The sequence below is a fragment of the Neodiprion pinetum genome, chromosome 7 (genome assembly GCF_021155775.2).
Source record: "Neodiprion pinetum isolate iyNeoPine1 chromosome 7, iyNeoPine1.2, whole genome shotgun sequence".
In the NCBI taxonomy this organism is placed as follows: Eukaryota; Metazoa; Arthropoda; class Insecta; order Hymenoptera; family Diprionidae; genus Neodiprion; species Neodiprion pinetum.
Window position 1 is genome coordinate 23,068,734 of NC_060238.1, and position 13,069 is coordinate 23,081,802.

Below are 13,069 nucleotides of genomic sequence, written 5' to 3' on the forward strand. Positions count from 1 at the left end.
TTCCCCGTTTCTTAGTGCATAGCGCGCGCGTTGATGCGATACGTGCGAAATTCTCCTTTGCGAAATCGATTATCTAGACCAGGATGCGCCGGCTGGCGACAATGTGGAATGAGGCGTATTGTCGACTATATACCCACACGTACGGTTGTGCGCATCCACATACGTGTGTGCGCGAGGAGCACGGAGACCGATGATACATACGTCCTAGTTGCGAAACTATTTGCAGTTCTATCTCACTCTCTCTCTCTCTCGTTCTCTCTCTGCTGGCTGGTACTCATCCATATCTACCCACGTTGCACCAGTGCTAAACCTCGAGCTAATTATGTAAGTAAAATACTCGCATTGTCATTCCGTACTACGATGTATTGAGCAAACAGAGATCGCTGTACGGTGCAAAGATCCGAAACGATCGCCTTGAAGTCGGGAAAAAATCGCCAAGCATATCTTGGAAGAAAATATCGAGGACTTCATTAGCCGGAGTGGAAGATCGGGGAATGGTAATAGACTAAAATCGGACTCAATCGTTCGATCGTTTACATTTTTCTTTATAGCGTTCTTTTCAGCGTGGTTCTTGACAGTGATTGAGGAGCGATAATTTTACAGCAGCGACTTATCTTCGGTGAGATTTTTTCTTTTTTTTTGTTTTGTTTTATATCGTTCAATTCACCGGCTCTTTTCACTTCACTTGCAACACGAGCGAATTGAGTCATTAAGCGATGAGACGCACGGCTAACTAGACCACACGGAGTTGTAGAAGGCTCGAAACTGTAATATAAATCAAAGGCGGCCTCACAATATATCGTTACATAATTACAGCGCGGCAACTCGCTGCCACTTCAATCGAAGAATGCGCGATGTGCCGGTATACCTGGTCTTCTTCTCACAGACATGTGTTATGCATTCCGACTTTTATAACCCGGTCAATTCACTCTCCGATGCGAAATTCTCGTCCTCTTAGTGACTTCCCGTATCTCTTTCGTCCTCTGCCTCAGGCTCCAACAGCTGCAACGCACTGGCGACTCATCAGATGCGACGATTTATACGATCCTTAATACCCGTTAAAGGAACCCAATTTCTTCACATCGAAACCAATATTAGAAGAGAAATAACGAATCGGCTGTTATCATTGATGATCGCAAATCGAAAACTGGTTACTGTGAAGAAGAGATATCGAACTTGCGAGAATCCAGCGGTAATTGTCGAAGAAGAAGGTGGAGAACGATGTTGGGGAATTCAAAATGAAGAGGAAAGCTCAAGTGAGGAAATTTGACATATTCAAAGATAAAGAATTTCAGTACTTCTGCAGTCATTGATTTTTGAGCAGGAATTAGGAACGATTTTTGACCAAATAACGCCGGGAAGTTTGCAAAAAAATTGTCATCCTCTTGGCGGTAGAAGACAAGAAGAATGCAAGAATTACCGAGACATCGTTTTACTTTTGTTACTTCGTTAACAGCTGATAAGTGGTGCAGCCTACGATTACTTCCGTGCATTATCCAAGGCTCCTTAACCACAAAAGTTTCATAGCTTTTATTGATTGAGAAATATCGAGTGGTTATGCCGAATTAGTTGGGTGCTGATGAGCATAATGGATACCATCGCGTACTGTTTGAGCCGATCATTGTGAGATAATGACCGATTGCTCCACGTGGATGCAGAAATCGGATCTCGTAACGAGAGCGGTTGCAGGCTCAAGGAATAAGCGGAAAGATCCATGATCCGTAGGTGACGACGTTGTCTTCGATGTCTTTGAGCGGTTCTCTCTGCCCCCGCTTACCCACTCTGCACCACTACCGATGCAGAGAAGACACGGAGCGGTGCATCAACGCTGCAGTAAATCTTAGCCTCGTTGCACGAAATCCATGATCGAGAATCACGGATGAGCCGATGCTTAGGGGGTATATAAAGACGATCTGCTTCAAGGGTTTATCATTCGCTGAACACCACTCTGTGGTGCTGGCTCATCCTTGGAAAACAAGGTATCAGAGCCCCGACCATCGCGAAATCACATTGCGCTTCAACCGTTGGTGAAAATCTTTATCGCTCAACGCACGGATATTTGAGATGTTCAAGGTGAGTTTCATAGTCGATTCATAGTGTTAAAGCCACTGCGAGTCGAAGAGATTCGTTTCTAGTCCGTTGATTTTAAGATTTGTGAAAATGATTTTTCTGTCGAGATATTTCCTTCCTTGATTGATTCCGATATTTGATCTAAAAGTTCAAGGTGAGCTTCGTGTTTTATTCAGTGTATTGGAGTGTCGTAAACCCAAGAGATTCACTTCTGAATCTTAAATTTTTCATCTCCCAAAAATGCTTTCCACGTTGAGATTCTAACGAATTCTGAAGATTCCGAGATTAGATGAAAAAGTTCGAAGACTGTAGTTCGAAACCTCCTCCTTACCAGTTGTTTTCGCCTCCCAATTACGAGTCGGCTGCAAAACAATGTGACCGCGACCAACAAACTCATCGATATTTTAACACTGTTATCGTTACTTTCCAGTGTGTCCTAGCCACCGCCATAATGGCGTTAGCTCTAGCGCGGCCAGAGCCGCCGGTGAATTCGTATCTGCCACCGGGTCGAGGTGGACAAAACGGTGGCGGCGGTTCCCCAGGTTTTGGAGGCAGCGGTGCACCGCCGTCGGATCAATACAGTCCACCAGGTTTTGGAGGCGGCGGTAATTCCGGGGGCGGTGGTGGTCCCCCGTCAAACCAGTATGGAGCACCAGGTTTTGGAGGTGGCAGCGGTCCTTCTGGTGGTGGCAAGCCATCTAGCAGCTACGGACCGCCTGGTGCAGGCGGTAACGGTGGTGGAAATGGATTTGGAGGTGGTGATGGCGGAAACGGCGGCGGCAGACCATCAAGTAGCTACGGCGCACCCGGAGGCGTTGGCGGTAACGGAGGTGGGTTTGGAGGAGGTGGAAGCGGAAGTGGAAATGGAAATGGCGGTAGCAGACCATCGAGCTCCTACGGTGCGCCAGGTGGACCAGGAAGTAACGGGGGTGGATTCGGTGGAAATGGTGGAAACGGAGGTGGCAGACCATCGAGCAGCTACGGAGCTCCGGGTGGACCGGGAAGCAACAGCGGAGGTTTCGGAGGTGGAAACGGTGGTGGTAATGGTGGCGGAAGCGGAGGTGGTAGACCATCGAGCAATTATGGAGCTCCAGGTGGGTTAGGAGGCAACGGCGGAAGCTTTGGAGGTGGAAACGGTGGTGGAAACGGTGGCGGAAGCGGAGGTGGTAGACCATCGAGCAGCTACGGAGCTCCGGGTGGACCAGGAAGCAACGGCGGAGGTTTGGGAGGTGGAAACGGTGGCGGAAACGGTGGTGGAAGCGGAGGTGGTAGGCCATCAAGCAGCTACGGAGCTCCAGGTGGGCCAGGAAGCAGCGGTGGAGGTTTCGGAGGTGGAAATGGAGGTGGAAATGGAGGCGGAAGCGGAGGTGGTAGGCCATCAAGCAGCTACGGAGCTCCAGGTGGGCCAGGAAGCAACGGTGGAGGTTTCGGAGGTGGAAATGGAGGCGGTAGGCCATCAAGTAGCTACGGAGCGCCAGGAGGTGCTGGAGGTGCTGGAGGCAACGGAGGAAGTAGACCATCGAGTGGTTACGGAGCCCCTGGTGCCGGAGGCAACGGTGGTGGATTTGGAGGAGGTAGCAACGGTAATGGAAATGGAGGAAGCGGAGCTGGCCGACCATCAAGCAGCTACGGTGCTCCTGGCGCGGGAGGAAACGGAGGTGGATTCGGAGGTGGCAATCCTTCTGACAGCTATGGAGCCCCTGCTGCAGGTGCCAACAGAGGCGGCGGTGGAGGGGCCGATGGTTACGCATCTGGTGGGCCCGGAGGAAACGGCGGAGGATTTGAAAATGGTGGTAGCAGCGGAGGTGGTGGGAGCGGATACGGCAGCGAGGGCGGTGAAGATGGTGGAAACGTGAGTACAACCGAAGCCCCAAATCTCCTCCTAGCACATACCCCAATTTTTCTGAAACAAAAGACGAAACGAAAATTCAGGAACCGGCGAAGTACGAGTTCTCCTACGAAGTAAAGGACGACGAATCCGGCAGCAACTTTGGACACACCGAAACTCGTGATGGCGACAGAGCTCAGGGTGAATTCAACGTCCTCCTTCCCGACGGCAGGAAACAGATAGTCGAATACGAGGCTGATCAGGACGGATTCAAACCTCAAATAAGGTACGAAGGTGAGGCTGGATCCGAGGGTTACGGCTCCGGTGGACCAGGCGAAAATGGCGGCAACGGAGGTTCCGGTTCCGGTGGAAACGGCGGTTACCCCTCCGGCGGGCCGGGTAGCAACGGAGGCGGAAACGGTGGATACTCTTCCGGAGGACCCGGAGGCAACGGAGGCGGAAACGGTGGATACTCTTCCGGAGGACCCGGAGGCAACGGAGGCGGAAACGGTGGATACTCTTCCGGAGGACCCGGAGGCAATGGAGGCGGAAACGGTGGATATTCTTCGGGAGGACCTGGTAGCAACGGAGGTGGAAGCGGTGGATACTCTTCTGGAAGACCTGGAAGCAGCGGATTCGGCGGAGGTAACGGAAACGGGAACGGTAACGGGGGCTACTCTGCGGGTGGTTCAAGTGGCGGTAACGGCGGAGGATTCGGAGGCAGCGGAAGCGGTGAGTATTTCGCCAAATGAAAAAAGCAAAATGGCGTTAGTCGGCAAACTTGAACTCGGGACTTCACAGGCGGTTACCCGTCCGGCGGACCATCAGGAAACGGTGGAAACGGTGGATTCGGAGGCGGACGAGGCGGTGGTGGTGGTGGAGGCGGAAACGGGAATGGTGGCTACTCTTCCGGGGGTCCGAGCAGCGGTAACGGGGGTGGAAACGGGGGCGGTTACCCGTCGGGGAGCGGAGGTGACGCGGCGGCTAACGGAGGTTATCAATACTAATCCGCACCGATTTAGTTAGACACAAATGGCCTGTTATATAATGTATTTTGTACGAACGTTCCCGCGGACGATAATATCGACTTACCGGATTAACTTATTGTTTTTCATTTAGCCATACACGCACAGACATACAAACGTATAATTTACATACTATATACATATATACTGTGTAATCACATTCTCGTGTTATATATGTTATTATCATTATTATATCATCAAGCCGCTATAACGTACGTTATAATCGTACAATACGCAGTATACCTAGTTTTATTTAACGCGTAACGCGAAACAAGCTCTGATTCCGATCATGTCACCCGTATAATGTAATCATCCATTATCCCAGATCTCGGCCCCGAGATCAGCCTCAGGATTTTCAAGGATGGCTCGAGGTCAACGATACGTTATACAATCATGCTCACTTAATTCGACAAGTTTGATCTCTCTTATTCAATTTTCGTCCGGCATGTTTGCCAGTTGCATCAGTAGAGTTCGTTCCGTTTCTCCTATATCACAAAGTAGTAAAACTTCTAATTAATTTTTAGTCTTGTTTTTTATTTTCTCTTATATGTATTTAATCAGATCTCACTACGCATCTCTCATAGTTTATACCTGTAACTCGGGATCGTGCGGTTGCTATAGTCTCGATCATCTTTGTGTATCACCGTATTGAATTATTCACAATTTATGAAAAATAACAAATAATAATAATAAACATAAGACATTATACAATGCTTGCGTATCTAGGTAAATTGTACTGACTTATTTTCTTCCTCAAATCAACACATAGCTAAAATTTTATCCTAAATCGTCCAAAACTAATGCCTCTTAAAGTTTGGGTTCACCGTCACGTGAAATCTCGTCGGTATCGAAGCCTTGCACGAGCTTTTCGCAATTAGTTACTTCATCATGAGCTACCTAATTCAAAAAAAAAAAAAAAAAACAAACTGTAACCAACACAGCGTCAAATATATCCTGAACTATATTTTAGACCAACCACAAAAGCTGCGACAACGGGTATAGACTGTAGAACGATTTAATTTTCAAGCCATTTGCCGTTGGGGCAGAAGATGTAAATATTTAGCACAACTGCAGCAGTTTATTCGACTCAAGGAGCGTAAGTATACGGCATACTGTGTAAACCGATGCGGTAAGAAATTTTCGCAATCGTTAATACGGGTAAAATCTCGCGGAGAAGTTGTGTTAATCTTCTTCTTCTTCTTCTTCTTCTTGGGCTTCTGGTTCTTTTTCCTTCTTCGAATCTCCCGATGCACCGCAGGCTCGAACCTGGATATAAAACTGTAACGGTGAATCGGGCCGCAGCGGTACTGAAAGTGAGACTCGGCGCTCACACGTAACAGCTGCCAAGAGTAACAGGAACATCTTCGAGAGATGCTCGCCGCCTCCGATGCACGTAATCGATTGCTGCACCGCAGTGCACCGGCTAAATTTTTACCCAGAGAGAGTGGTGGATGCACCTCGGCGCCGGCTGCTGCACTCTGTCTCAAGACTTTCGTAATCGGCTCACGTGCGACCGAGACAAACTCGTACTCTCGAGCTCATCTAATGTGCATTAGGATATCAGGAGGAAGAACTTTCTTCCCGTGTTATAATAATGCCTGCGCAATTCGAACGCCGCTAAGGATCGGACTGAATATTTTTTCTAGCCGAGGAACTCGCAGCGTCCTCGATCATCGATCGACGATCCATCGGAATTTGAGACGTGTTTTACCTGCGTCGCAACATCGCCGGTTTCCCGCTCCCACTTCGCGGGATCTGCGGTTTTATTATTAAATATAATTACCGTGATGCATACCGTATTCTCCAAATTACTGTATTCCCGGGTCTGTGTTTCATTCCGGTACCCGCTGATGACGATGCGGTTCTAGGTATAAAAGGTGGCGACGTTTTCTCGGCTCATCTCAGTCTCCCTTTCGACGCCTGATAACGGTCCTCGCAATCCGCCAAGAGGAAGAAAAAGAAGAAGAAGAAGAAGTAGCGCCATGTTGGAAAAGGTGGGTAAAGCTGATAATACTGTTTCTTTCGCCTAAAAAACAAGAAACTAAGAAGCGGTTATTCGCTTTCAAAGCTTCGGGAAAAGCTCGAAACAGGTGTTTGTCTTAGCGCTTAACCGCGCAGCGCCGCGACTCGCAATTCGATTGTCCGCCTCGAAGTCCTCGCTCCTTATATTTTATTCAAGTCTCCGCACTCGGCTTGGCGACAGCTCAAATAATTTGCAAATACTTAACCAGTAGATCTGATTCATCTGCATAGGCACTCAGCAGAATCTTAGAGCGAGAAAGAGAAAGAAGGCGTCGCCACGGTTACCGTCTTGCAAGCACCAACCCCTGAGAGACTCATTGTCGATGCGCAACCAGACTCGAACCAGCGGACCATTTTCGTTCTCACAATTCAGACCCACCTGCGAGACACAGGGTGAATAATTAAAACCTCCCTCTCCCCCTCACCTCTAGTCGATGAATCAATGAAACACGGGTTGAAATTTCGCGAATTTCTTCATACGCCGCGAAAGTGCATGGAAAAAAAAAAATGAAAAATTTGGTTCGGTAAAATTGGGGAGAGAGAGGGAGGGAATTCCCAACCACCCTCTAAACCGCAGCTCGAATATAAGGGTCCACTGGTAAACCGTCGTAAAGGTTTTTCAATTTTCCTCGAGGAATTCGAAACGACTTGAACGCGCGATTAACTTCCATACCACGACGACGTTGGGTTCTATGTACTATGAACCGAGACTGAGGAATGGGGGAAAAATTCGATTCATAAAAGTAATCGGGTGTACCGGAAATTCGCGTTCTGCGAAAGCGCCGGAATCGTGTAATAATTTTGCGAAACCGCGACGACGCATTTTCGTGCAGTTTGGAAAGGCGAAAGGATTTCTTTCGGCGCACGGACGTTTTCACCTGCAATATTCAACCCCCTACCGTACTGAATTTTCAGACGATTTTCTTGTTGCCGTTACTGGTGGCAGTTCTGGCCGATCCCCAAGGACCCGCGTACCTTCCACCGACTGGGAATTCACCGGGAAGACCTGCCGCCGGCCATCCCGACGAATGGGCTGGCGTACGTACATATGCATAATACATTTAAACCCTCGCATCCTGCGAACCTCATTCCGGACTCTCCTGTGCTTCGTTTCATCTCGCCGAATCCCGCCGCTCAATTGCCAATCACCTATCTCTCAATGTTGACCCGACTTACCGTACTTGACGAAGAATTATGCCAGAGTCGAAGAAAGATAAAAAAAAAATGAGGACTCTTCGTCGGTTTCAATCGTGAAGAGGAGAGCTTAATTGTCTTTCTGAGAAAGCTCGTTTTCAGTCAAAGAAAGAGTTCACCATTGATTTCAAGTCATTTTTCACCGCAGAAGTTCCAAACCTTCGGCATTTTAAAATACCGAGCGCACTTTGCGTAATTATACACATTTAAATGGTGATTTTTGAATTTTGACCGGCTCACCTCTCAAATTCGTCACAAATAATTCAAAAATAATTCCCCAAGTTTTTCAGTTTTTTTATCTCAATTTGTCTCAATATTATATATATAAGCCCTTCAGGGCGCATTAAATCTACCTAACGGATTTTGGCACAATTTGGTGTAGGGGGATTTTGGGTCACTGATTAAAAATTTGAAAATTCAAAGTTGTGGATCCAATATCGTTGACGAAAATCCAAAAAATAATTCGCTTTTGATAAAACTCGGTACTCAGGGGCTTTCAAGGTCACTGATTACGAATCTGAACTCAAAATTACAAAATTCCGAATGGTAGATCCAATATGGCAACATCAAGTGATTTTTGGGATTTTGGTTCGCTATGTTCGATCCGCCATTATGAATATTCAAATTTCGAGTTCAGTTTCGTAATCGGCGATCCAAAAAACCCTGTTACGCCAAATTTGATCGAAATCTGTTGGGTAAATTCAATGTATCCCCGAAAGGGCGAAATGGGGAAATCCACCCTCTTGCAGACACAGGTTAAAGTTGAAATGAAAATCTGAAAAAATTGGGAAATTATTTTTGAATTATTTAAAGCTAACTTGGGAGGTGAACCTGTCGAAATTAAAAAATGACCATTTTGAGAACAACTCTGATACTCAGGCGTAATCTTGTCACCATATTTCATCACCTGATCGATTCTCCGCCACAAACCAATCGCGCAAATCGATCTAAACGTAAAATTGTGCATCTTTCGATCAGGATCCGGCGAACTACGAATTCTCGTACGAGGTTCAGGACGCAGCATCGGGTCTGGACTTCGGTCACCGGGAAATGCGGAAGGACGACGAGGCGACCGGAAGCTACCACGTTCTACTGCCGGATGGTAGAACCCAGATAGTCGACTACGTTGCAGACGGCGGTGGGTATCGTCCGATGGTCCGCTACGAGGGAACAGCCTCGTTTCCGGCTCCAGGTGGTCAAAGCGGAAGTGGCGAGGGTTACAGATACTAGAAACCAGAATCGAAGACTTTGGTAAAATCGTCGATCAGTGTCCGCGCGTTTCCGATAAATTACCTATCTCCAATCATTCGTCCTTCGGCAATCGAGTCACAGAACTGATAATAAACACGGGAAAAATTATCCCCGGTATAATACGAAAAGACAATCGCAAATATTCTGCCAATCGTTGTTCGAGTTGCGAATTTCCGTTGTAAAAGAAAAGAAAACAAAAAACTCGTACCACGAGGATCCAAACGTCTGAACGAATTTCCTGCGAGAGGTGATGATGGATATTAAATTACGAGGCAATTTCTTTCCGGTGAAAGATGATTGTTATTATTTGTCAACGCGTTTATAAATCGTGGCTATACGCACCCACACACACACACACACACGAACATATGTACGTGTATATGTATACATTAGCAGGGCGCTAAGCTAAAGCACCAACAATTATATTTTACGCCGCATTTCCCTTTGCGTCTAATTTTCAAGGAATTAGGTATAATCCTGCAATTATTACACAGCATACACAAATGCATGTTTACATTTCTACGTTATACGTATACCTATATATGTGCCTGTGTGCGTCCGTGTCTCTATGACTGTGGATTAACAAGGGCTACGTGTCGCAGGGCTAAGAAATTGCGCGACATTATCGCATCCACTGACAAATCGTGTCTGCCTAAGGCCAGGGTCTTAAAACCGCGTATCTCGATGGTGGTTGAATTCGCAAATCTTAATCTCCCTTATTGCCTGAATCATTGTTGCTGTTACCGTCATTATTATAACTAGTATTATTATTATTATTATTATCATTATTATTATTGTTATTATTATGATTATTATTATTATTACTGTCGTCGTTATTATCGCAATTATTGTTAAACTCGCGAATATTATTTTATATAGGATATTGTGAAAAAATATGCGAGAGTGAAAAATACACGTGCATTACAGTCTCATGTTACATAAAGGTGAATTTATGATACACGGTATGAATACAAATTCAAGTATATCCCAGTGAATATAAAGAGCATCTGTGGGGGGTGAACAGCTGCTGTCGTTATCCGTGTTTCCGTTCGGGAGCTGGGCGGCTAGCTACCCCGAATTGGAATTTAGTAAGGTGGTCCCAATAACATATTTATCTTAACGGTTAAACCGGCGTAAAAGTAACGACCGGATGGCAGGACTGCGGGGGTATTTCCGGGCGATCGAGTGCCCCGGAATTTGAATAATGCGATTTATCTGTACCTACATATAATACGAGCGAAGGAAGAGGCACGTGGGAGCATCTCGTCTTCTCCGAGGGATGTCGAGTGGTATAAGAAAGGCGGGTGGGGGGGGGGGGGGGGGGGGGAGGAGGAATTGACAGGAGACGGTGGGGTGAAGGGGGGGGGGGGGGGGAGGGGGCGGGGAACGTTTGCAACGTAATTGGTTTTGCGAAAGAACTTTTCTTCTTTCCTCCTTCGATACCGATCAGTAATATGTTTTCACAGGGGGGAGGGTAAATGCGACGGTATAAGGTAATATCAGAATTTACATCGCTATCGATTCGACAGACCTTGTTTGAAGGAGATCGCGTACCGCCGATCATCCCTTGAATCAACGTCGACCCGAGTACTATTATTAATTCAAATCACGCATTAATTGAGGATGTGTAGCGAGATCGCGATAAGAAGGGTTGCTTCTTCGTTCTCATTCTCTTCCGCGAAACGTAATTCAATCGTCTGGATAATCGTACGAAAATCATATACCAAACACAGAATTACTAGCTAATCCCTGACGGGTTTCGTCACATCGATTTCAAAGCCCCGAAGGATCAGGATACCAGGATGCACCGTGCGGTGTCCTCGCCCTCGACATCGATCAGCAGCCTAATATTCGCTAGTCGGTTTCAATCCGAACGATGGAATTCGAGAATCAATATTTATCGTCGAGCGAAAGTCCAGGCTCATTTTCATCGCGAAATAATTTCGGAGTGATAAGAATGAAATATGGTGGTAAATAATTTTGGGACCACGATCTTCGTGAGTTTCTAATTCAGTTTGAAACGTGAAGCTTTCGCGTGTAGGCGCCCGCAGCTATCGCGCTATTGAAAATAATAGAAGTGGAAGGAAGTAATTTGCAATTTTCTCAATTTCAATAAAGGCACTCTGAATTATCTCGGGATTGTTGTTTCGATGGCCTCCGGCTTCGTCGGAATAATTCCGCATCACGCGTTTCTCGGCAATATCGCGTGCGTGGATCGTATTCGATGGAAATGTACGTGTTATGCCATGCTCCCCGGATTATTCGGCAAATAAATCTGAGAGGCCCTCGTTTTTTCCCCGCGCTGAACAGCGTGCCCGAAATCAACAGGAAATTGCCACGATATTCGTGAAAAGTAAGGCTTCAAATTTCTTCGCTTAGAAAAAAATAAATAAATAAATAAATAAAAGAAATACTCGACAAAAACACGACTCATGCAACTGATGAAATGAATTTCATGTACAGATCTCGGAATTTATTTGATCGCACGTTCCACCGTTATGTACAGAAAACGAATTTCTCATTTTTACAGAATAAAAACGGGGAGTTTTATACTTTGAGAAATAAATTATCTCGTGATTAGAATTTTCCACCAATTAATTTGTGGGTATAATTTAGACGAAAGAGGGAGGGTTTGGATAAATTAAAGGCGACCTTTGAACCGCCCTCATCTTTATAATTCTCAACATTTTCAAGCCCTTTCTAACCTCCCGCAGAGTCACGTTACAGGCTTCGAGTCTGACAATGATCAACCCCGAAGGTTCCTACCTTTTATCGTTTAATGGTCTCGTTAAGAAGGGGTGGGCAGCTCGGTTCTATACCTGCTTCTTTCTCGCTGCGCCATTAACGACGAATACTTTTTATCGGCTCCAGCTTCACTCGTTGAATATCAAATTGAATTCGACTCGATATCGCTGTGCTGTAATACCTTATTGTATCGAAATAATAATGACAATAATACAGTTACAATTTGTAAACGATTCGTTTCTCATTTTTTCAAACAAACCTAATCCGGCATTGTAAAATCAAATATCAGTGATGATTCTAATTGTTGGCCGCAAAGGGCGGTAAAAAATCCGAAGCCTGTTCAAACTTTATTTCGTTAAATAAAAATAAATTATATTTTCACTCAATTTTCTCCGAAATTATCGAGGGAACAGTTTTTTCTCTGCGCTTATCTCCGAGACGGCAGACTAATTGGACCAGTAAAATATTGCCCGACTGACAAAAATCGTAGAAATAAAATGCGCTGTAAATAAATAAGAAGAAAATCGAGAAGCCAAAGTTCGTTCTGATGGTCTGAAGTAGGAGACCTTGTTCAACGTTGATCTACACTCCAACCTCGCCCGCGTGTCGCACATAGTTTATCGAGTTGTTTACGCAAACACCGGGGTGATTGTGATCGGGTGAAATTTGAGTTACAGTAAATTTGACCAGGCACAATATCACGGTAATTGTGTTTGAATACTAAACAGCGAGTAAATAGATTGAATGCAAGTGTCGAGGGCCGGAGAACACGACTCGGTGAGTAATAAATTCCCGAGCAGTTGAATAACGGTTTAAAAACCTTAATTGTACAGGCTGAAAAGCAGTCTTGTTGATTTCCTCACCAAAAACTCCAAACTCGGTCGAAGTTTCCAACACTAACTTGTTTGATCCGATGAACGGGTTATCCTTGATT

The 13,069-nt window shown here is 45.9% G+C and overlaps 2 protein-coding genes across 2 annotated transcripts; both read left to right on the top strand.

Moving 5' to 3' along the window:
- Positions 1 to 1,925: 1,925 nt before the first annotated feature.
- Positions 1,926 to 5,648, top strand: LOC124223186 (resilin). Its single transcript, XM_046634941.2, has 4 exons — positions 1,926 to 2,073; positions 2,501 to 3,922; positions 4,003 to 4,630; positions 4,700 to 5,648. The coding sequence occupies exons 1-4, from the start codon at positions 2,065 to 2,067 to the stop codon at positions 4,903 to 4,905; spliced, it is 2,265 nt and encodes a 754-aa protein (XP_046490897.1). The 5' UTR covers positions 1,926 to 2,064; the 3' UTR covers positions 4,906 to 5,648.
- Positions 5,649 to 6,170: 522 nt separating this feature from the next.
- On the top strand, positions 6,171 to 9,844 carry LOC124223747 (pro-resilin). The gene is made up of 4 exons (XM_046635983.2): positions 6,171 to 6,256; positions 7,281 to 7,338; positions 7,861 to 7,983; positions 9,118 to 9,844. The coding sequence occupies exons 1-4, from the start codon at positions 6,171 to 6,173 to the stop codon at positions 9,367 to 9,369; spliced, it is 519 nt and encodes a 172-aa protein (XP_046491939.1). The 3' UTR covers positions 9,370 to 9,844.
- The last annotated feature ends 3,225 nt before the right edge of the window (positions 9,845 to 13,069 follow it).

Coding starts and splice junctions, on each gene's coding strand:
- LOC124223186 (XM_046634941.2), top strand. Junction 3,923..4,002: donor GCGGTGAAGATGGTGGAAAC/GTGAGTACAACC, acceptor ACGAAAATTCAG/GAACCGGCGAAGTACGAGTT. Junction 4,631..4,699: donor ATTCGGAGGCAGCGGAAGCG/GTGAGTATTTCG, acceptor GGGACTTCACAG/GCGGTTACCCGTCCGGCGGA.
- LOC124223747 (XM_046635983.2), top strand. CDS start 6,171: ATGCACCGCAGGCTCGAACCTGGATATAAAACTGTAACGGTGAATCGG. Junction 6,257..7,280: donor GTGAGACTCGGCGCTCACAC/GTAACAGCTGCC, acceptor ATGCGCAACCAG/ACTCGAACCAGCGGACCATT. Junction 7,984..9,117: donor ATCCCGACGAATGGGCTGGC/GTACGTACATAT, acceptor TCTTTCGATCAG/GATCCGGCGAACTACGAATT.